We start from the raw sequence: 25,318 nt of genomic DNA, 5'->3' as shown, positions 1-25,318 counted from the left end.
CTTAGGTGCTTACCTCAGGAAGACTGCTTCACTAACACGTGTAACATTTAGGCACAACTCAGGTGCCTAAGGTGCCAGACTGAATTTCTATTCCATATCTTAGACTCCCACAAAACATCACTCTCATAGAGGACAGAAGAAAGAACTTTCTCACTAGATATAATTTAAATGATTTGAGTAGCCTGAGAATTGAAAAGCAGTAAGACTCCTAGTGTGATAGTCTTTAATTTCCTCAGTGAGAGTGTCTCCAGAGAGCTGGGCTATTAGTATTTAGCCCTAATGCCTGATAATCCCTCTTTTTTTCACTACAACCTGAAAGCTCAGAAGACATCTAACACCTGCCCTACAGGACATCCCAGCAGCACATGAATCTGCAAAACTTGAAAAGTCTTCCTTGGGATAGGTTAAGCTGAACACACAGCTTTACTCTGTTCTGTAACTTGGTTCACATGTCCAAGCTAGAAGGTCTTTTCCTTAAAGGGCACCATTAAATCAGCCACTGAAGACTCCCAGAGAATTCCTGCCCTGTGGAAGAGGGGAAGGTACTTGCATGTCCAGCAGCTCCAAGCTGTACCGTGGACAAAAATTATGCCTGCCATTTGATTTGATGTGACCCTGCTATGACTAGTTTCCCACACCCAAGAGATTCCAGGGAAGATAGGGCGTTTGCCAGCTTGGCAGTAAACAAGAGTTGCTGTTGGCAAGAACCCTCTCCCCTCTAGTTCTTATAACTTGCCTAGGACTGCTGTGAGTGAAGTCTGAAACTTCTTCCTGCTGACCTTGTTACACAAATATTTGTCTTTATTAAAGGGAACATTTTCCTTGCACGGGGTTAGCAGTTGGCTTGGGCCTATAAAAAGATATTCCTGTCACTTGTGCCATTAATATGAGATGACAGATTTGGTCCTAAAAAGCAGTTTTAAATTATGTTAATATTTTACCTCTTATGGTGTTCAGCGTTTTCCTCATCCCAGCATACAGACAGAGATAGCATCACTAGGGTTAATTTGTTCAGGACAGGACAGAATGTAAATTTTCTGAAGCCTGATCAGCAGCTGGCTGAAATATCTGAATTGGATATAAGTTTGCAAATGTGGGGCGTGGTGCTCTAAATGAATCTTTTTTTTTTCCCTCTTCCCACCTCTCTAGTACTTTGAGATGAATAATTGTTTTCTAACACATTCAGTATTAGCTTGCCATGGAAAAAGTATGTCTAAATTTTGCATGACTCTACACAAGGTCACTCCTAGGGGCTACAGTCATGACTGTTTTATCTTATTTAACTATGGTAGAAAGTTTGGAGGGGAGAGTAACAAAGAAGGGATGGAAATAGAAAACAATTTAATGTAGTAAATTATAGCCACATGTTCTGAAATATGTGGAAAATAAAATTCATATTCTGTTTCCCATGGCTGTCCACAGCAGAACTTTTACACTAGAAGTAGACTAGAGGTAGTCTTGTATTAAAAGACTCAGTGAAGCTCCAGGTTTTTTGTAAACCTTTCTGCAGACAGAAAAAAAAATCTTTATCTTTGAAACAAAAAGCACTCGTTATGAAAAAACTATTTTTGGCTTTTGAGACTATTTTTTTAATTTATAGACTTTTTTTTATTCTTTGCCTCCCTGAACATGTAAAACAACATATTTCAAACAGAGGTACTCAGCTCTCTGCATTCTACTTTTTCAAAACATCAGACCTGGGAAAAGCAAATATGGATAAGTACGCTGGCAATTACTGTTCTCTAGAGTAACATATGGAAGTACAGGGAACTGTACCATATTTTACTGAAATAGAAGCTAATATTTTTTAATATATTTAGCAGAAAAAAAGATATTCTATTCTGTGCCATTTTATGCTTTGAAAAATCTTAGAAGGTTCCTTTATCATTCTCAGTAACTGTAACAGAGATTGAAGATGAAAACATTCTCTCTCTTTCTTGGAGAAGAATTTATTTTAAGTGTTAGTGGGCTTAGCCAGCGCAGGGCTTCATACCTGTATGGGACAGTATCACTTGCTTTGCCCCAGGTAATCATAGTGCAATGGTCAGCACTGGTGCTTCCTTAGGAAAGCAGCTCCACTGTCTGACAGGTAAAATTTAAAGCTGGATAAAATTCACTGTATTACAMATGCTACAAAAAGTGGTATTCCAGAGACTCTCTCTTCAGAGCATCTTGKCTCTGAACCCCTAATTCTACGTTCTGAGGCCGTGAGCGAAAGCTCCCTGGCAAACCCGTTCCTTTTCTCATTGCAATGCACTGTGGGGTGAGTTTGGGACAGAGACTTAAACACTTTGTCCTGAAAAACGGGCCTCTCAAGGTTTCCTTAGCTACTTAAAATAAGAAATTTAAATTCTTGGAATTTGGAAAAACAAGCAGAAGACACTCTAAAAATAAATAGCTTGTCAAGTATTTTTTTTCATACTTTGCTAAGTTATGTTAACAATACTTATTAAATAATACTCAAGGAAAGCATTTCTTTTCCCTTTAAAGCAAAAGAAAGGGATGATCTTTAAAGTTAAAAAAACAGAGGGGAGAAGCCTGCCTTCCTAAGGGGTATGATATTTAGCAGACTCACTCTGCTTTATAATGCAGACAGAGCAAGGCATTTTACCGGAGTTTTGTGGATGTTTCATTCTTCAGGGCAAGATGGGGACAGGTGGCTCTGTGCATGCTTGTTTACACAACTCTCCTGGGGCATCACAGTCTGACTTGCCAATCTCTGGGCTTGGGCCCTTCTGTGACACTGTGCCAGACTGTCAATTTTAGCCTAATAATTCCTGGAAGTTTGCCCTCTCCTTGAGCCAGAATACAAATATGTCTCAGATACAATTCAACACAAGTCTAATCCCAGGACTTCAGAGGCAGCGGGCTTGACCACCTCCTGCACCTCCCCGTGAAGCAGGTATGAAATCCTGTTATTCTAAAGAGAGGAGCACATTTCTTCTACATAAATGACACTGCAAGGTGCAGAGGCATGACATGAATGGAGTCTCAGGCATACTAATTAAACGCAGTGAGCCACTCCTCTGTAATTTTTCCTGCAGCTGTTTCTAAAGAATAAGATGTGAGTGCAGGAAGTAAAAMTGCTACCAGCAAGCCAAAAGAACTACAGAAATAAAATGTGCAAAAACACAGTTTAATGTAAAATCGACTAAAGGAAGTTTAGCTAAAATTAACCTGTTATAGTTCATGAGAGCCTGCCTGGGTCACTGTGGAGCCCTACTCTAAACTAAGCAGATCTCCCCTGGTCTAAAAACAGCCCAACAAACTCTGTTTCCAGCCTCATCCACAACCTCTTATCTTCCTATCTTCCTCTTATCCTCTTTACAACCTCATGTCATCTACCTGGACAGTCCCCTGCACAGGGTCTTGCACACTGCTGGAGCAGGTGCAGGTGCCTTACACAGCAGGAGCAGGTTTCCATGGGTCATTGCCACAGAGAAGCAACTTTGCTGTAGGTCGTTGCCTTGTGGAACACGTGAAGTAAATCAAGATTATACACTCCTCTAAGAAAAAGCAGTAAGCCATATCCTGCACATATTTTAGCAAGTTTCTGCGGAGAGGTAGTCACTAAAGTATTACTGACCTACAGCAAAATTGAGATGGAAACACTAAAGGCTGTATAGGCCAGTCCAACATACTAAGCAGATGTTCAACATATAAAATATTTTAAGTAATTTTTTTAGCCAAGAACTCTAGTTTGAAAAAAAACTTTTGACATTATAACTTGAGCCTATCTTCATGTAAACTGATAAAYGTTTCTATTTTCAGAGGTATGAGGTAGTTTTTTTCTCCCCACAACAAAACAGAAGTCTAATGTGAAAAATGGAGTAACATCTTACATTGCACCTAGTCAGTTAACTTAGTTTACGTGCCAGTGGTAGAATCATCATTAACACAAAGAAGAGCACTGGGTTTTCTGGGCCAAGCTTTACTAGTATTAGGATTTGATCCTTAATATTTTAAAGTTTGAAAGTTCATTTAATTTTGAAGAACAGATGGAGGCTCATGTATTTACTGACATTTTTATCCATCTGTGATAGCACAAGCAAGTCAGAGAACGGGTACAGCATAAACATAATATATTAGCAAATGTTTGGTAAATGTTTCTGAAGCTTCACAAACCAAATGTGTGTCTAATATTGTTAAGATAAGAAACTTTCATCAGTCTAAAAGCAGAAGCTAACTGTAGAAAATAGGCCTATTTCAAGCAAAATATTCTGCAAAGGAAATTGGAATGCAAAGAAAGATCAGAACTTCAATCTTCCTAAATTGAAGAATAAATATATGCTCAGAGGGGATTTGGATTTACACAAGCCTCATTCTAATTCAGCCATATGTAAGATGCTGACAGTAGCTCCTTAGAAGGAGATAGCAACCTAAATCTAGTTAACTTTAGAAAATGATCTCGATTCTGCCCTGGTGCAGCATGCACAGTGTATTCAGGGACAGCTGCTCCTGAGGATACCAGGAGGAGAGAAAGCAATGACAGAATCCCCTCCACAGAGTAAAGCAGCTTGATATCTCCTCAGAGCTGCTAAAGAGATGGATTGCTTCAGGACATCAGCATCTTGGCTCCCCCCTCGCCACTCACTGCCTTTTCCCACCTGCTTGTGCCAAAGTGCTATTCAGCTTGACGCCTGTGGAACAGTGGCTGAAGAAAGATTTGTCATGTCATGACAGATTTTCTGGCACTAACACACAGTTTGGCTTTTGCTGTGGAAATCAACCAATCAATCAATCAATCAAGCCCAAGAGTGCTGAGGATATCTAAGTCCACTTTTCACTACCGTTCGTATGATTTTCAGCTTTTAGGAGATTTGAGCCTATGACAGCTCCCCAGACAGGCTTCAGGGTTCTTCTTTTTCTTCTTCTTCTTCTTTTTTTTTTTTTTTTTTCTTCCTTATTCCAAATTTGACAGTTATGTATTTACACCAAGAAACATTAACTTAAAAGTCTGTAGAAAGACACAAAAATATTGAAATGTGTAAGAGTTCAAAACGGGTCTAGATCAAAATAAAAGCTGAAATAAGATATGTTGATAGATGGTGTCATTTTAAAGGAGCAAAGACAGCTTTGCAAATCCTCAGAATTGTATTCATCATGGAGACTTTAATATTTATATAAATAATATAAAGACTTTAACATGAAAAAACAAACAAAAATCTTGTCCAAATTAAACACACTGGCTACATCTATACTAGTAAACTAAACAGGTTCAGGATACAGTATGGGCTCAGACAATCATCCATACTGTTAAGGTTAGCAATGTTAACTCCCTGGCAGAATTTTGGCCAGTGCCAAAGTGCTCAGTTTCAGGCAATGACCTGTCACAGATGCAGAAACCCTGTTTTGCAGACAGGCTTTATGGACTTGAGCTGTGCTGTGCCAGTTAGCCTCCAGGCCAAAGAACTCTCCCAGCCCATTTTACTTGCAAGAATAAATGGAGCCTGTAACTCCAAGCTGAAAGGGAAAAAATTAGGCTACTTAAATTTGTTAGCAGCAAAATTTCCATCTTACATAGGTTTTATTTTTTAAGCATGTAGCCTTTTAAATTGGTTTAATATGTCAGTTAAAACAGGAATAAATGTCCAAGACTTTCAAGAGAAAAAATGAGAGATTGTATCATGGAAATGAGTCTGCTCCTCCAGTAAATAACACTTTTAAGATGAAGATCTTCTCACTAGAAAAGTGGGTCAGATACTCATTATGTTAGGCAGAACGGCAGAGGAGATGAGAACTTGCCTAGTCACCCCCAGTAATTCCCTAGCACAAACATTTGTCTAGATGGCAACTCTGGCTCTTGTGAAGGAGCTGGTTTAGGGCCTGATACTGCCAGATGCTGAGCACCCATTATGGAGAATAATGGATACCTTCAGCTCCTTTTGATATCCATGGTGAAAGCACTTGCCAGCTCAAGGCCTTGTCTAGCAGAAAATTTGAAAAACAGCAGTTAACTTACRTCCAAACAGAGGCCTGTCTGTATTATGTACAGCCTGGGAGGGAAGTTCTCAATCAGGTTTGTTAAGCAGAAAGGCGCCGGGGGAAGATGCCCTATCTCACTTGATTTTAATTTTGGTAAATGCACACTGGTTTGATCCAGGTTAATTTGATAAGGAAAGATGTTCTTAAACATCATAGTAGGAATTATACTGTCCAAAAGTAGAAAGACCTTTTTAACTGAAGAATTTTAAAACATCTAATAAAAAAGTGTGAATTTAGTATGAATGTTCCCATGGGTTTCTTCCCATTAAGAAACAAGTAATAGAAGGGGCAATTCTAGTCAGGCTCAATTCTTTAATCATGCTACTATTTCTACTTTTGCAAACACAGTATAATTAACAGCACTAAGGAAGAAGAGACTGGGCCTATTTATCAGAATACACTGAGATTATTAGGCTTGCTTGGAGGCTTTTTATTCATGCAATCATAATTTCAAACAATATAACTTCTATTTCTTTGAACTCTGGACAACTACCATTTTTAATTGTCTCAGATGCATGAAGGAATTGCTTGCAAAATAGCCTTAGATAGGAGTAAGGATGCTGCAGATTGTCTAGCAATTAGAAGTTTCCATTGTACAAGAAAGAAAACAAATGGTAATATTATTTTGAAGGAAGGAATGAAGCTGACAGCTAGTGACCCATTGGGTGACCTGACAATAGAAATACACTCTTGAGTTGAATCTTGCCTCAAGAAGAAACTAGCCCTACAGTAATGAAACAAGGATAGAGTAATTCCATTAAGAATCAATGGCTGGTGAACCTACTCAAATTGCTTAGCTATAGAGAAATGACATTCTACATCTGAGAACAAAATATCAAAAATTTGTCCTAGAGGATCTTCAAGGTTTCCACAAGTTGTAATAGCTTCTAGTGTGACTATCATTATGTAGAAGTAATATGGTCTCTTTGAAATTGAATCCAGCAGAAAAGGTATTTTCTTAAATCATAAATTTTGTGAAGGATAAAATATGTCTAAAAAAAAAAAAGGAAAGTAAGTTTAGGAAAGTCAGTTGCTTTAAATCAGTAGATCTTTCCTCTCTTGCACAGCTGCAACTTTTGCTCAGTRATGGTCTGAGTTCAAGGGAAGTATTATCCTTTCTTTCAGAAGTTCAAGTACAGTGCAAGTAGTTTCCATATGCCTTTGGATACCTGCTGAGCTGCAATATCTTCAGCTAGATAGATTAAATCAGGCACACAAGGGTAGCAGAGGAAAGCATTTTCAGCAAGGCTGGTCTTTCTGAAAGGCTGTTCATTCAAAGGACCCGTCTGCTTTCACATACCCTTAAGCCTATATCTACTGTCATTGCCCTTGAGAGCATTTCCCTCCTTCACCCAGGAAAAATAAGTCATTCTGAAGTGTAAATATTGTTACATTGTTTAAAATAGCCCACAAACATATGATTCAATTGCAGTCTTTCTTTAAACATGATCCTGATAAATGTATTTGACTTGGCAAAGACTAAACTCACATCTTAAGTATATGCAAATCAGTTGTGGTTATATTTGTGGGTACTTTAGAAGAATGTCCCTTTTGTCGGTGGTTTTCTAGCAGGTTGCTTTCTCCGCTACCAATCAGCTTCTAGACTTATTCTAAAAGAAGAAAGAATCACTAGAGAAGTGGCATCAAAGATCAAACCACAAGGAGCAATCTGGGATGAAAAACATACTGACACACAGATTTTGGATTCTACAGGATATTGCTTTCAAATGCTTCATGGAATCCAAAAGGAAAATGCAGAGTTAGGACAAATTCAAATGTATGTTGTCATGCAAATTTATACTGACCTCCCTCACTCTTAAGGGAAATACAGCAGGAGGATCTAGCTCATGTCTTTAAAAAGGAACGGTTAGAGTGACTGCCTCTTACGAACAGAGAAGGTTTCCAGATTTTTGATCTATTACGTTTTAAACTGTAAAAGGAGTAGAATACTGTAGATTTGCAAAAATGTTTTTAGGTACCTACTTTACTGAACACATCTCTCTGTGACTTACTTTAGCTCAGCATTCATATTTTAGTAAGGATCATCTACCTTCACAGYGGCATGTGGGATGCAGTTTAATAACCTTATATAATGAACTTACATAAACTCCAAAATCTTGGCCAAGACTTTCCATTAACAAAGAGATGATTATATTCTTAAGCACTAGATCATTGGGTTCAATTCTGTTTTTACTCAAGCTGAGGAGTAGGACAACATAAGTAAGAATATCTAACTGACTAGACCTTAATAGCCTGAGATGCTCCAGATATCTTAAACTTTAATTTCCATCGATCTCCTTCTTCCTTTATTGTTCCTGGTTAAATCTGTAATGACTTTGACCAATTACACTGAGCTCAACACGGTATTAAGAAAGTAGAGCTATTGCAAAAGCAATAAGAAATTTAGCCTGGTCTCCCCCACCTTCAAAGTGTGCCAGAAACATCCAATCTCAGATTAAGCTGAGAAATTTCTTATTTTTCACAGGAAAGTTCACAATTCTGAACCATGAAGGGGCAGGTCTTATCATAAGCCTTTTAACAAAACCAAACTTCAGTTCAGACTTTCAAAAGACAGGAACCTCTTCATTTGTAGTATATTTAAGTGTATTTCTTTCTGAACTTTCAAATTTCTCACAAATTTCTCTTTATTACTAGCTTCTCATACTTCACATGCATTCTGTCAACTTCACTCTTCTAGACATCTCAAGACTTATTTAGGGAAGCAAGGAGACTTCAAAAAAAATCCAAGAAACAAATGCAATTTTTGTTATGTTTTAGGATTTTGATGCTTGGTGCTTGCACTTCCAAGTTTTTCTCCACAACATAAAAGCATAAAAGTGATTCCAAATGAAAGGTGAAATTGTTAAGTATTTGCAGGGCTCTAAGGGATGAGGTTTTAAGAAACTTCAGAATCATGAAATTAAGAGTTATAACTGCTAGATTTTCTGATTAATTATTTTCCTATTAGAAAATATCTTTTCTTGTAATCAGCAAGTTTACTGGAAAAAAATTTACTGTGGCAAAATCTAATTTTTAAGTGTTTTTTTTAAGTTAAGCACTTTAATAAAGTTAATAATGTCATTTAAATATATTATTTGATTATATTCACTAGTTATAAAATTAATTACAAAAGACTGATTAGAATACCAGTTGCTAACAATGAATAACCAAGATTTCTCTTTATTTTACTTTATAATTTGAAGATAATTGTTTTTAAAAGCATCAAAACAAATCACGAAATTTCATGAATATGAAACTTTCAGGAACATTGTTTGGTGAAAAATGTAGGGTTTAAAATCTAATACAGAATTCAATTATTTTTAACTGACAAATTTGTATGGAACACAACTCAGTTTCAATAAGCTATATTGTCTATAACACCACAGTGGAAAAGCCTGTGAAACAGCTTCTGCATCCATTCCAGGAGAGCAAAAATCAGTCCAGAAAATTTCCACCTTGAGTTCCCCATTGGCCCGCAGGATTTATGGTATGCAGAAAGGTGCATATGGGAGCCAGAAGTCTGCCTGCATTTACTATTACTGGATTTCGAGCAGACACTAAGCTTTTCAGTTGAAAGCACATTCTCTGCACAAACAAGTGCCCAACCGTCTGTTACATACTGTTTCTGAGCTGTATGCTCTTCAAACAAAGAGATGGAAAAAGGCAAAAATCTGAAGTATACCAAACTTCAGCATAGCAAACTCAGTCAAGGGGAAAAAATACCACCAAGGAAAATTGGAAAGCAAGAAATTTAATGTATTCTAGCCATTGGAAGAGACCAAGCATCTGTTTTTCCCATTTGTTTAATTTTTATTTTACCTTTGTGATCTATGAGAAGACAACAAAGGCCAGTTAACATTGTCRGTTGTATGGTTACAGGCCAGAATGATGGGACAAAAATAAACACTTGTTTTTGTCTTATGTGAGCTAACGCTTACAGACTCAGGCCTCAAGTTTATAAACTCTTCTTGTAAATATATTTCTTTTTCACTCAACAGCTGAGGAGTTGTGTTTTTTCTTTTCTTTTTTTTTTCTTTTAAAACTATTTTGATTATACAGGTCTATTGCACCATCTTTTTACCTAAGGCAAAAGTAACTCTGGCATTCAGGAAACTTAGCACCACAGGTGCCTGGACATTTTGAAAGGAGTTTATAGTTTCAGCAGACACTGCCAAGTAGGCTGATTATAGCCTTATGCTAATTRTTGGCTTCTCCCCAACAGACTGCTTTCCTGTGTCAGTCTACTAAAAACAAATCTCCATCACTTAGTTTCAAGCATGAGGTAATCCACTTCCTCAGAAAAGGAAGGAGCTATCTTTCACTACAATTCTAATTTCTATTCAGTTTAAAATTTTGCATCTTACATTTCTTCATGGAATTCAGTGAAGCYCTGAAAATCTTAACGCATTAAAGAATTGGCATGGGTATTAATTCCAAAAAAAAATCCCTCACATGTTTTTGATTTGTTTCTTCTTTGGAATAGTAATTCTCCAAACTAACCAGATTCTTCCAAAGAATTTAATATAGTTATATCAAAGATAGCRTGTATTATGAAAAGGATGTAAAACTATCTACTAGTCTTCTATAGAGAATATGTTAGGATAGATATACCACTTGCACATCCTTAATTTGCAACTCTTGAAATGACATTCTTCCACTACTGTAGAAGGAACTTTGATTTTCTGTGTTGTCCCTGACACAAAATTATCACATTCAGCTGATTCAGATCAGACCAGATTCTGACCACTTTAAGTAAATTGTTTCCAAGGTTCTTGACCAACAGACCATGGCCTGGCTCCAAAGTTTCTTGCAGACCACCAATGCAGACATGTTGAAGATATCAAGTTTTCGATTTTTACTCCTTCATCCTTTTCTGTGGACTAATTTCAAAGCACTTATGCTGGCACTGTAGACCTCCAGGGGTCCATGCAAGCCAGGGATCTAGAATTCTTTCAKTTCCAATAATTTAGCTGAAGTTTGCTCTGCACTTATATGCTTTGCACAAGCTGGTATTACTTTAGTCAWAATGCTTTATTCTGCCTTGCTATTCTTACTCACAGGAGGGTATCTTATTTTTAAATTCTCAGCTATCAGAGATAAGAGATGACAAGACATGACAAATATTTTTGTGCTCATATGGAATGTTCTATTCTAGACACTTACAATAAAAGTGAAGGAATCAAAGAGTTTGGAGAGATAGAGGGACACAAGCACTTTGTATTGAGGACGCARGATAAAACCAACAGGTGGAAGATCTAAGGTTAGAACCCATCTGGCATTAAGAGTCTCTTGTTTCTGTTTTGCATAATGAGTATTCAATTATTTTTATCAAGTAGAATAGCATCAGCAGAGCAGCTTGAACGTCACCTATCCCACAAGAGTCTCACAGTATGGGTGTTTCAAATCTCAGATGAGCAYGCTAACCTACTGGTTTAAAGGAGGGCTTCTCTTCCTCCAAAATACCCTGAAAAGTATTTCCAATAGAATTTACTTGSCAGATTTGACTAATGTTTGTCAACATTTTCAGGTTAAGCGCCATATTACCTAATCCRTCAGTGGAATTTTAAAATCACAGTGAAATTTTGCTATCTTGCTCTTTTCCTTCTGCTTTGGATCTTTTAAAAAAATGCTCCACTTAAGCTACATCTGTTAAATCTACATTATTTAAGTTATAGCATTCCTGTGGCCTGCTTATACAAAAAAATGGGCTCAAGCATCAAAACAACTCTTCTTGGCCTTTAGACCTATGACCTAAAAATATTCTCTCAATTGATCTAATGACAACTAAACTTCCTAGGAGTAGGATAGGGTGAACACTAGTCCAAGTGAGATATGCTCTTTCAGGCAGCAAATGAGTGAAAGAAACATATCAGAACAATTGTAATCCASATGTTATCAGCTGTACACTGATTTTAATCCAAAGAATTAAATTCTGCCTTTAKATTATGAGTATGCAATTGATTTTAGGTGACCTTCAGATTGGATTACAAAAGGTTATTGTGCTGCAGTGATGGCTAGAAGGGTCACAACCCTACTGCATTACATACACAGATTCAGAGTAAAATATAATAATTGTTCTGAAGGGCCTACCAGCTAAAAACTTCAGGAAAGAGGTAGATATTGAACACAGATCTCCTGAATGGCAACCCAGTGGCCTACTGACTATATCATGGTGTCCTCGTTTGATTTCTACTCCCTATCTTCATGACAGCACAATAAAAACCTTTTGGTGAACAGGTTTTAACTGACATATTGTCTTCAACGTCAGAYATAATTACAAAATACTGTGATGATGTACTGGAGATAACTGCATATAACGGAAAAAAAAAGAGTAAGTAGTAACCAGTGATAGCATGAATGGATAGAATATCAGTCTTATCGCCAGATATGCYGGCACAGTTTTCTTGCCAGAGTGATATTCACTAGAAATAATTTCACTTATTCGCCAGATTTAAACTACTGGTACATGAGAATCTGACCTTTGGGAAACAATTAAAGTCCATTCATGTGCTGGGTATATGGAGAATGAAGATCAGGTCCCAGATCTAAAGGGTTTTCAGTTTCTTAAYGGCAGTAGAAAATAAGTGCAGCAGTAGGGGCACTAGGGAACTTTCCAAACAGCTAAAATCACTGGCTGAAATGCCTTGAGGGCGTTCTTTGAGACTTCTGCTGTTAAGTTACTCCAACTCTCTTGATGATTCTGTCCAATTAGCTTGGCCTTTTTGCCTTACCATGCAGCAGTGGCTGCAATACTGACTTAGCAAAACTGTTACTGAGCAGAACAACTATTTAGTTGCTGAGCATGAATATTAACAGCTGAAGAATTGTAGCTGGACAAATAAACATTACTCTTCTGAATCCTAGTGGTTCCTCCAAAAACACATCGGCAGTGAACCCRGACCAGTTTAACTTTATACAAAGTTGGCTTTTTAAAATTTGTATACTTCTTCTAGCAGTCCCTAATCATTAACATTTTTACTTTAAAGTTCCCAAAGTTCTAAACAGAAAATTAATTACTCTGAATAATAGTGGTTGCCAGAGTTAAAATAACTATTGTTTTTGTAGAAGKCAGAAACCAAAGATATATTTGAAATCCACATCAAGGTCAAGCCTCTTGGGCTTACTGAAGTACTTTGTATCATATTCTCCAGAGCAATTAAATTAGCATAAAAATGAGCAGAGAAAACTTTTTAAAGGGACGGAAACACAACCTATTGTTTGTGCTTTCCACTTCAGCTCTGCCTTCAGACACCCCAAATTCCTCCTTTCAAGTATGATTAGCTCTGTTGAAATTTCATGACATATATTTTACATCTCTAAATTATAAAGATATCAGMAATATGCACTTTAAATGATAAATAATAATGGCATCATATATGTTAATTTATATCAGATTTCTCTCTAGAACACCTCACTTTTATTTATCTGTTTCTTGATAAGGCAATTTAGGAATTTTCTCACTTAGAAGCTCAAACAAGTAAGTTTATTTAGTTGATTTTTATCATGTTACTTCTACTCTGGTTAGTTTTACATCATACAGCATAATTCCTTCTGACATAGTAAACTAGCTTCCAAGATTTATCAAGGATATTAACTCAGGGAATCCAGGGTGCTTTTGCCGTTGTGAATGGCTTGAATTCCATGAAGAAATCTGAACTGATGGGGTATTTTTGACTGAAGATAGCATCACAGCAAATAACAATGTAATATTTTCCTTTTGATGTAAAAGGTAGCAATCTGTTGCTGTGATCCAAGTTATTTAAAGGCTGCTTTCAAATTAGCTTTGCAGTCACAAATGTGTAAATATTTAATTTTTTTCTAAGCGAACATGAACCAGGTCCCTGAGTAAAAACAGAACCATGTCTGAATTGAATGTACTTCTGTATAAAAGTGATGGTTTCCTTCACAGGAAGAACATATCAAAAATAATGTATCCGACGAAACTCCAATCTTTGACAGATGTGGATAAATAAAAGTTGAAATGTACTGCTATTGTTTGTCACTGGAAAAATTACACAGAATTTAGGCCAAGATGTGTTACAAATTTAGCACAGCTCTAACTACAATACTTGAACTTAAGAAATCATTCCAACCAAGTATAAAGCTGCTTTAGAGTCTTGCCTGTGTTGCAAAGTTGACTAACTTTCAGCAATTGAACTCAAACTATGAATGCTGAAATGAAGGAATTAGGGCCAAGGGTTTATTCTATATTATCATAGTGGTAAAAATAGCAGAAAATCATACACTACATTCAGGGGCCACTATCAGAACCTTCTACCACAATGCAGTCTTGTGAAAAATCAAAATGCACAGGCCTACTTCACTAGTTTGATAAAAAAGTGAAATGAAGTCAACAAGGCTTTTTTGTCATTTTTCCTATTTCTTATACTCGCCTTTCAGTACTTGGAGTCCATCTTCATCAGTCAATACTATTTTTCTTAAGTTTAGCAGAGATTTTGCATGAGCAAACAATATTTGACCCCAGACATCATATTAAATAGTGTGGCTTATCTGCTCTCAGACAAGTCACCTTCTAATTCCAGTGAGGATCTGCATCCAAAGCTCAGAAGAATTCTACCGTCTGSTTAAGTAAATTATCTCAGTAGAGTATAGCTGCTGCTTATGTGGCCGAGAAGACAGGCAGTTTCATTCTCTGGTGGAAGGGCTGTGCCTTGGGTGAACATCCTTTCACGTTGCCAACCTACACAAGCTGTTTTCTGCTTCCATTCTGCTACTGTTCCAAGTAGCAAAAGGGCATTAAACTCCCCGTATCCAGCAGAGGACATGAATGCTGTCCTATGTAAGGACCGCAGAGCAGGGAGGGAGAGAAGCACTGTGCATTCCCGCTTCTCGCTCACTCCAGCTTTGTGCTGCAACCAGGTGCAAATGACCCTGAGCAGTTACATGCGTGGACTTAAAGATTACAAGACAGAAAGTGGACAGTCCCTTTTTTTCCCTCCTTCTATACATGGAACTCCCATTGGTTTTGGTGGGTGCTCCCTCTATAGACTGACAAGCAACAGGCCAAAGGAGGTGGAAAGGCTTTTTACCTGCCAACCCCAGAGTTCAGGATGTGTTGTTTCTCCTGCAGCGGTTGATGGCACCCTAACACCTTAGCAGCACTGGAGCTGCTTTCCTACGCTGTAACAGGGGAAGCAGGACCAAGGGCCTGAACTAAGGTCTTGGCAGGTAAGTTAAGGAGCAACCAGTATCAAACAGCTTTGTTTGAAAGTGTATGTCTTTGTAATGTTTAAGTCTGAATATGTGCTCTGCTTTATCTGGGAGCTTAAACTGTCAATTTTCAAAAGTGTATTTGAGATCACCTATTAACTCTGCCAAATGCAYGAAAAAATGTCAGTAAAACTCATAAATGGAGAGGGGCTAGGAAGAAAGCGGGGGGGAAGCTTTATGTTATCAACATGTTTTTATATATCTCCACTTAGAATGACTGAGAGCATCAACATATGATGAACACTTAATATTCAAAATATAAGCTTTGTTGGGATTTGGGGAGGGAAGGGCTTTTTGCTTGTTTGCTTCTTTTTTCTCCATTAAGCAGGTAAAGAACATCTGATAAAGGGAAATCTCCATCTCTTCAAGATGTTACACTTCTTAAGCTTAATTATTGTAACCAGGTTTTCTATACAAATCCTTAGGTCATACAGAATGTGCTGTGTTTCAGTAGTTATCAGGAACTGTGTTTCTGTAAACGTTTTTTCTGGTAATACCATGTTCTAGAGCATTGATAGAGAGCCCAAAGAGACAAAGCAGCTACCAACGAAGGAAATCCGATTAAAAAGACATCTACAGAAAAATAACTGATGCTAGTTACCAGCTGAAAAGAGAAACAAAAAAATAGACCCTTACATAAAGGAAGTCCTTCTTTTCCTTGCTTCTGGTAATATGAGGGTAATGGAAACCTTTCTTTTGAAAAGCCAGTAAGTTTTATATATTAGAATGAAAAAACAGATTTGGGTTAAAGGAGGAAGTGATACGGACCTGCAGCACACTGAGTTTTTATCCCAGCCATATACTGCAATCTTATCTGGGAGAGAAAAAAAGAAAATATTCATAAAAGAATTAGCAAACATCCAGAACTGGTGGGACACCAAACCTCCTCAGTGTCTAAGTCAGATATTCTTATGCTACCTACCCTTTCTTGTTACTATTCTATTCTACTGTTGAGAATATTATTCTCAATTTGCTAAGGGAAATCATTCTGAAAGTTTATACATATTAACAGCATCTGCTATTTAATATTCACTGAAATTAAGGAAGAAATTGTTATCAAAAATTTCTCTCCAACCTGTAGGTCTAAATTTTATAGGCAATAATTAAAATGGCACGTTACATAGGTTTATAACTTTTATTTATTGTTTTAGTTATTGTTTTAAATTAACTTCCTGTAGTTATTGTTTTAAATTAACTTCCTGTAGACAAAATAAAGTGTTGTACTACATTGCAGCCTCACTGTTAGGAATGAAGATAGAGGAGACAATGCAGGAAGGCCAACACACACAACCAAAATGGAGAGCATCCAAGTTATAGAAGAATGGTAAGTTTCTGAAATCATCTTCCAGTATTTTTTAATTGCCTATATTTAATATCAAGATTTACTTTGATTTGAGGTTTTTGGAATGATGTTTTAATGACTTTCCTTCTAAAATTTCTATACAAATGGAAGAAAATCGGGCCTGGTAACAAAATCCCAACAGAGACATTTATAAGCCAGGGTTACTTACAGCAACTTACTCATGGGGAAAGGAGGAAAGCTGTGTGAGTGGTTCCATAAATTTATGGTCCTCTATAAGAAGTTTCTGCTAACTCTGAAATCATTTTCTTCTGCTTATCCAGACAAGAAGAAAAATTGACTTTGGTAAATGAGTAGTTCACATACAGATTTTTAACATGGCTACTTTTTGTAAAATAGCCTGGACTATGGGTTTGGCTAAATTAACCAAGGAAGCACATACTTTGAAAGTCCAGCTTACACGTACTTCTACTAGTCCAGGCTTCTGTTTCTGTCTAACTGTATCCTACATAACCTATGATTCTTCTGTAATCCAATGGAGAGACTAATAGTGTGACTCAGAGCACCTTAAGTTAGCCCATGAAGAAATCTATCTCATTCCATTCACTGTTAGTGGAACTTACAGCAGTTAACATCCATCACTTAAGGTTAGCCTTTCTGATATCCTCTTTAAGTATCTATCTGTTCTTTTAGGGAGAACAAGGGATATTCAGACACTACTCCACAAGTGTTTGTGTGTTTAGACTTGCGTTTGGGCTAGATGCTTAGGCTAGCTTTGGTGTTTTTGCTGTAACCGAGACTTTGAATAAAATTCTCCTTCGATATCCTAATATCAAGATGAGTTACTTAGAAAGAAATGACCTTAGTTTATCAAATTTGAGATTCTGCATCTGATTCTCTCCTGAAAATAATTAGGTATGTAACATAGAACTATTTTTCACAGATCTCCTCAGGAAACCAGTGTTTAGGAAATTATTTTTTAATGAAATGATATATCTTACGGTTGTAAAAGATCTTAATAGGTGAAACACTATCCAAATGGCCTCATCTTGTATCTTTTTTTTTAACCTACATTTTACTATATTAAAAAGAACTTCCCAAAAGACAACCAGGGAGCACAGATTGCTTGTCAGCTCCATCCACTTCCAGCAGGTTCTTTTCAGTCTCCTCACAGAGCTGTTCAAATCTATATGCTTATACTATTTGGTTCAGATTAAAATTATTTTGCTCAGGATAGTTTAAATGATAAACACTTTCTCGGTTATTTGATCCTTCAGTCTACCAAAGCACTATCACAAATAGTTTCTTGTCATGCAGTCTGCCTTGCATGTAGAGTAGAAGTTGATAATGGTTTTGAAGACAAATCACATGGCCAAATGTCACTTATTGAGCAAAATGATTATACAGAAGTTTTTAACCAAAGCTAGTAAAACTCTTGTGTTGGATCCTATCAGGAAAGAGAGGATGAGCACTCATTATTAAGTTTGAAACGATATTTAATTATTGCTAAATAAGTTCAAGTGTCATCTTCTCAAGCTATTCATTTGTGTATTAATGGATTATTGAAGCAAGGTGGTCTTCTAATCATCTATCTGGGGCATCCACTGTTACAAGCCAGGAATAGCTTCCTACAGAAAATGGGAATAGGGACTTTTTTCCCTCCATTTCTTGTCCTTTCAGCTTTGCCAGCAGCATCCACTGCATCCAGGGCCAACAGATCATCATTCAGGTCAATAGCACCAAACAGAGAGAAGCTTAGCAACCCTTAGGTACAAGCGCAGAGAATATGCTAATTTAAAAGCTCTCTGAATTAGTATTTTGTTTGGCCTCATTAGTATGCTCTTGGCTGCCAAGAGCCTTTTTGTTTTTCTTGTCCTTGCTGAACCAAATCATGTGGCAGCCAGTGATCGGCCAAACGCCATCAGAAGCAAGCAGTGACATCAGGTGTCATCTAAACCCATCATGAAAGAGAATATATTGTCAGCTTCTCAAAATCTCATCTCCTTTAACTACAGAAGCTGTAATTAAATTCTGTTGTTGGATTTTGCTTTGAGTATGGTGATTAACAATACTAGTATAAATTTGTGGAAAGCCACAGGTGTGTCTCTTAGTACTAAACACCTTTAGTGGGCTATTGGGATAGTGAAAGCACAAGTGAAGAGTGAACAAAATTCTCCTGTCACTGCTGAAGTCCCATTTTCACTCTGGACTAAAGTGCAAATGAAAGGAGAATTTTTTGGCCAAATGTATGAAAACACTGTTACAAAAATAGAAGCATATTTGTAATGATACTTTGCTTTTGCAGCCAAAACCCTACTGCAGACGAAATTTTGTCTTGGGCTCAAAATTTTGACAAGATGATGAAAACACCAGCTGGGAGGAACCTTTTTAGAGAGTTTCTTCGAACAGAGTACAGTGAAGAGAACCTGCTCTTCTGGCTCGCATGTGAAGATCTAAAGAAGGAACAGAACAAAAAAGTTATTGAAGAAAAAGCAAGGCTTATATATGAAGATTACATTTCTATACTTTCACCAAAAGAGGTAAAGTTGAAAATTTTACATTTGCACTTTCTGTTATTTCAGAGCAGAAATGTCATACCTGGATTCCCAGATGGGGGATATAAAGTCTGCCTAATGTGTCAGATGAGAGCGATTATTTATACGGAAAGTTAAATCAAGAAAGAAAGGACAGAAAAAATGTTGACACAGGTGCCGAGCCACTTAGCTTCACTAGCCCTAATGCCTCAACTGCTGTGTAAGAGAGATAAAAGAGAAACTCTAGAATCAGAAGGGATGGAAATGGGCATACTTCTCTAGTACTGGAACATGTCTACCAAAGGCAGGCAGTGAGGGAAATGGACTTTCAGAGCCCACTTCAAATTTCAAAATTTTCATCATATGAAATATCATATGCATGACCTTTCAGAGAAAAAGAAACGTGGAACATGTTCACAGTTTGTGTTGTACAACATAAAATAATTTGCGTTAAAATCATTACAGATTGATTTGCTGTAACTACTATCTGGGAGCAAAGCAGAATTTGCACTGGTTATTCCTATGTGAGATCAGCTAGTCCAGGAATTGAAATCAGGTATTTTCTCTTAGGATGGGGATTATAACATCTAGGAAATTAGATAAAATTTTCTTCAATCCTCAAACTGAAATAGAGAAATTCTGGAATGATCTTTACCTGAAGTGAATAAAAAGCATTATGTATCAAATCATATTCTGGAACACAGAAGAGTCTTTCTTAGGTCATGTCAGGTACTTTGGGATCCTTTTCTTCTCTCCAAGCATTACATCATACCTTCTACTCAATGGCATTATGCTAATCTATGCTCACTGTGGATCTGCCCTTCTACATTTTAACTTGGTACTCCTTTTGTGGCAATTTTCAAATTCATTCATATGAATGAAGCCAAACGCAATTTATATCTCCAATATTTTCTTTAGTGCCATAGTGTATACTGTTTTGGAGATAACTGCCAATACAGCAAGCTAATAATGTGTATTTCTTATAGTGTATATATATATATATATATATATATATATATCTTTAGTACGTATATATATGTCCTAAATGCTTAGTCCCCTTTCTAACCCAACCGGAACCAGCAGTTAAAATTATAACAGTACAAAAGTCTTGTTGGCTTAGCGTTTAACAAAACTGCTCACAAACTTATTGCACTGGACGTGTGTGGATGCAGCCACTTTAGCGCTCCTGCCCCTATTGGAAATCTCATAAAGCAAACAAGAACTGTTGACAAGCCTTTACAAGATCACATGAGCTGAAAAGTTCATGTTCATCCCAGCATCCCATTCCATATGTTATCTTTTGGCATAAGAGCTGAAACATTTAGCATCACTTGTTCAGTGATGAAGTTACCAAAGCAGAAAGCCTTAGCATATCAACCAGATACTTCATATACTTCTGTTTACCAACCAGATATCTCTAAAAATTGCAACTCATTTTGCCAGCTTGCTTTACTGAGTCACTGAAAAACTACAGTGTGAATTAACAAATCTCTAATTAATTATTTTTGAGTCTGTAACTGCAATTGATTTTCACTATATTCAATGGCAAAAAAAAATCATTACAAACTAGCCATGATATTGATGACAAAAGGTAAATTAGCTGGCTGCATAAACTGGTTTTGCTAAGATATGTATCTCTGTGTGTGTATATATGTGGAGGGGGGCGAGAGAGGGATTGATTAAACCTCAATGTGTCATTTTTATCCTACAGATATGCAATGGTCTAAGGTTGAAATCTATTCAGAAAATTTCTAAGCCACATGGCTGCACCACTGGCCTTCAAAACAACGAGAACACTGTGTCTCTCCATGCTGCTGTGTCTAAAAGCAGCTAGCCTTTGGCAGAGTGCATCAGTTCATTACTGCCACGCAGTCCAGGCTGCTTGCTCAGTTATGCCAGTTATACGACGCATTCAATCAGAAAAATGAGTGGGTTGAAAAATAGCCCAGAAAAAAGAATACCACTTTCAGATGGATCGATTCTTTAATTCAGTTAGCTGTAGGGCTGCACAGACAGCTGTGGGAGGGAGGGAGACTGTGCGGGTGGGAGCACATGTCTGGGGAAAGGAGCGGAGGCTGCTCACACCGCTGCAGCGGCATCACTGCTGGCGCGGTGCACGCGTCTCCTGGGGTGCTGCACGCGGCCAGGGCAATCAGCAGTTAGATGAAGAGTGTGCATTAAACAGATGTTCTGGGCATTCTCTAGGACAAACATACTGAAACGGTGGGAAAAACCTGCTAGCACAAACAGGCTGCCTGTATCTGCAGTTAACTGGCATCATAATTGTGTCTCGTGGCTGGTAACTATGGAGCAGAGTGACTCTTTGAGGAGAAAGAGCTTGCCTGTTATGACAGTAACATACACAAATATGTGACATACCACAAAACCAAAAAAATGCTATATTCTATATTTGGTACTGAAGATACAATGCAAATGTATGCAGTCCTCAATACTATACCGTACTACTGTATTTCAAAGACTTTGTTTCACCACGTACACAAATACACAAGCTCACACTTCCATGCACATTCTGAATTTTCAATATTCAACCATCTCTACTAGCACCCTTCATATGTGGAGGTATCTTGGTATATGGAGTTTTCCAGGACCGAATATAGTCCTTCAGACAATGTGATACTCATTTATATAGTCGCAGATTTATGGGGCAAGATTGTAACCTGTTTTAAATGACCACAGCATGACTGGTCAATGCCAGCCATTGTACTTGGTACTTCTGAATTCAGTATTTTAGACTTTTCATTCTAGCTGAGTAACCTCTTCAGCCCCAGTGGGCTTTCCCTGTTTCACTGCCGTTTTGCTTAATCTAGGAGACATTAATTTGATCATTTTTAGGGCATTTTGGGGACAAGCTGTACACTGAAACTTCCAAATGATATTCTAAAATAACCTGTGCATTCATCCCAAGTGTGATATGCCCTTTTCTGCCTAGGTACAAGAGCTCATTACAGATGGAAAATAAAATCAGAAGCTAAAATGGAAACTTGCAAACTTGCTACCAACTTCAATATGAACAAACAATATTATGAAAGAATAAATTACCAGATGCTAAAGGGTTTTAAAGGGAAGAACAAAATTGAGATACTACTATTAATGAAGATTTTAACAGAAAAACAACAAACTTTGAGTGATTTGTAACTAGTGCCTGAAAAAAATGAAAAAAAAAAATCTGTAGGACAGCAAAATGAGAATGTGGAATCAAAAGATCAAAAGATTTAGCTGCAAATGATCAGAAAAAAAGATCACCTTTCTGAGTGAAATTCATTCAAAATTCCCCTGGTAGAAATATTTAATAGTATGCATGTAAAAAGCAAAACATTTCATAGTAAAATAATATATTTTGGAAAATCCCAAACTTCAGAGCTTTACTTAGTTGCACTGTATTTATTCTGTTATATAGCACATTTGAACTTAGAGAGCTTAAGATGAATGCAGTGACCAAGCCAAAACCAAACTGGAGGTGATAGGCTCAGCCTGTAATTTTGTGCTCTGAAAGAAGCACAGAACATAACCTGAATAAAGAAACTGATAAACTCTTCATGTTCTGTGAAACCCCATGAAATAAATATATGTATACAGCCTTTCCAATATTCCTGCTTAATATTAGTCTGTTCTCATCTTCTCCAGGTTAGTCTTGATTCCCGGGTGAGAGAAGTGATCAACAGAAACTTGTTGGATCCCAGTCCTCATATGTATGAAGATGCCCAGCTCCAGATATACACCCTCATGCACAGAGACTCTTTTCCAAGGTTTTTGAACTCTCAGATCTATAAGTCTCTTGTTGAAAATATTACAGGCTCTACTTCTGAAACTTAGTTTTAATTTGAAAATAAAATAACTTGGTTTTTTTGGGTGGGTGGGGTGGAAGAAAAGTAGTTTAATAACATCTGGAGCTGAGTTCCTGGAGAACTACAGTTTAGCACTACTCAGGCTACTGTGAAGAAAACAAATACATATTATGGTCTCTGTCTACATTTTTACCAAGGTCCTCCTTGCTTGAGATGGCGGGGATGGGAACAATGGATTTGCCAAAATACATTTGTTTCACACTCCTTTCACCTAACTGCAGTCAAGATTGCAATGATGTATTTGTAGTTTTATGAACAGTCTCCTTGTGTATTCTCACACTGCATGTGCAAGGTAAAACTGCTTCACTTACCACRTAGTTGTTGCAATATTTAATCCAATAACATAAATTATATCTGTATTTAAGGACTTTTTTGTGCAATACAGTCTTATGGTACATACAATTGCAGCAAACCAGAAAGAGGCTTACATTTTTTAACATCACTAACTGAAAAAGCCAGTTTTTAAGGTGTAGCATTATTCAACATGCTCTACTGAGTACAATACACTGACTTTTTGAAGCCAATATTTCTGTACAGAAAAAAGAGCTATTTATCCTATTTATCACTGTTTATTTAAAATAAATCAAGTGAGGGATTCCTCTGGTTGCTCACTGCCAAAACTGTGGCATTTTCATTACCGAGTTTGCAATGTCAAAAAAGAAAAAAGAAAAAAAAAAGCACAAACCACTTAAAGGGATCCTTATCTGGGTGACACAATCTATGCGCTGATATTGTTTAATTGTTGAAAGAACAAAGATTTTCAATGTACATTTCTGATGTCAGATACTGTAACTGATYTATTAAAGACTGGCTATCCAGTTCTAACACTGTTGTATAATGTTATGTACTTCAGAAAAAAAACAAACAAAAAACAAACAAAAACCACAAAAAGCTTGATAATTTAGTTTTTTGAATAAAGAAGTTTAATAAAAGATTGCCTACATGTAGCATTTTAGAACATTTTAGAGCATTTTGATGAATTGCATCTGTCCTGTAAGATTTTCTTTTTCTGAAATCTAAATCCAGTAAAAAATGTTTTTAAACAAAGTAATGTTTTACGAGGTGGCAGGTTAATGAAGACTCACCTCAGCTTCTAGCCTGACTGATTTTGTGTACTCCTTGAAAATAAGGGGTTTGGAGAGTAATATTAAACCAAACTTCAAGGGCTTGCAAACCTACAGTCCTTACCCAAGCAAAATGCCTACTGAAACTAAASAGGTGTCTTTCCTGGGTAAAGAATCCTGTACTGAGCCCTTAATCAGAGCTAAGGCAGCACAGTACTCAAGTCATTTTGCTGCCATGGTGTTTTTAATAGGTGTTTGCTTGGCCTTTTTATCAACAAATGTCCAATTTTAGAATGCATTTTGATGTTTAAAGAGACAGTAACTTGGAACTTAAAAATAATCTTCATACCTATCATATACAAGAAAAATGTGTATTAGCATCCCTCATAAACTGTTAAAAGATATACCATAAAATGGCTTTGAATACAAGTTAAATATATATATGTATGTATGTATGTATATATATTTAATACTAACAACTCTGGTCTTATACTAAGACTTAAAAGGCAAGGTTCTTCTCACTTACATAAGACTAAATATGGCATGGCCTCATTGGTTTTGATGGAGTTGAACAGTTTTAAAAATRTGTAATTGAGGGGAAGCTAGCCCCAACATATTTGGCTCCAACCAGCAAGTTACTCCTTGCAGGCAGTCTTTGCCAGCTCTTGTTTAAGTCACTGGTACTGTGACTGCTTTGCTACTGTACTTGTAACTGGCAGGATGTAGGTCTTAGTTTATTTTCTGGGGCTTATTTTTTTCCTTTATTTTACTACCTCTCATTTTTTTAATTTATTGAACATGCTTCAAATAGCAGGTCTGGGGAATTTTTTTAATCATTCCTTTTACTTGAAACCTGTGTGCTTTTTTGGGATATATATGAACAATTTAAAAAACTGTTTCTTAAACTCATTTGGTTTTGTAATTTATATAGAATTCAGGAGATGATTAAAAGGGCTATTCTCTATTCCCTATGCAAATATTTTAACTGTTGTAGTGTTTGACAAAATGGGATCTAAAAAAATCTGCAAAGTGGAAAACAATTCTGTTTACAGTGGCGTTGCTGACTATCCTACCATATTCAGCACTTTTAAATATTGTTATTTATGAAAATGTAGTTTAAAATGCAAGACAAAAATATTTATAATTGTTTCTATTAATAAATACCTGTTTTGTCTGAAAGTGTTATTGTGTTATGACAACTTTATTCATGTTGGTTAGCTATTTACCATTATGAATAAAATATTTAATTATATACTGATAGAATAATAGCTATGATGTTTACAAATCCTGAGGAGAGGAGGGAATATTCAGTGAGAAAGGACTGCTTCCTTCTACTGT

General features: G+C 36.8%; 1 protein-coding gene across 1 annotated transcript in view; it reads left to right on the top strand.

The window, feature by feature from the left end:
* The window catches only part of RGS17 (regulator of G protein signaling 17), a 74,222-nt gene extending 51,338 nt beyond the window's left edge, over positions 1-22,884 (top strand). The window contains exons 3-5 of the mRNA XM_085308432.1: positions 16,451-16,540; positions 18,822-19,056; positions 22,696-22,884. Of these exons, the coding sequence (XP_085164558.1) occupies positions 16,451-16,540; positions 18,822-19,056; positions 22,696-22,884 (514 nt within the window). The remainder of the gene's footprint in view (positions 1-16,450; positions 16,541-18,821; positions 19,057-22,695) is intronic.
* The last annotated feature ends 2,434 nt before the right edge of the window (positions 22,885-25,318 follow it).

Source organism: Rhea americana, unplaced genomic scaffold, assembly GCF_003343005.1.
Source record: "Rhea americana isolate MKP2758 unplaced genomic scaffold, rheAme1 scaffold_275, whole genome shotgun sequence".
NCBI lineage: Eukaryota > Metazoa > Chordata > Aves > Rheiformes > Rheidae > Rhea > Rhea americana.
Note: the sequence above shows the minus strand (reverse complement) of the source record. Positions and strands in the feature narration are given on the sequence as shown.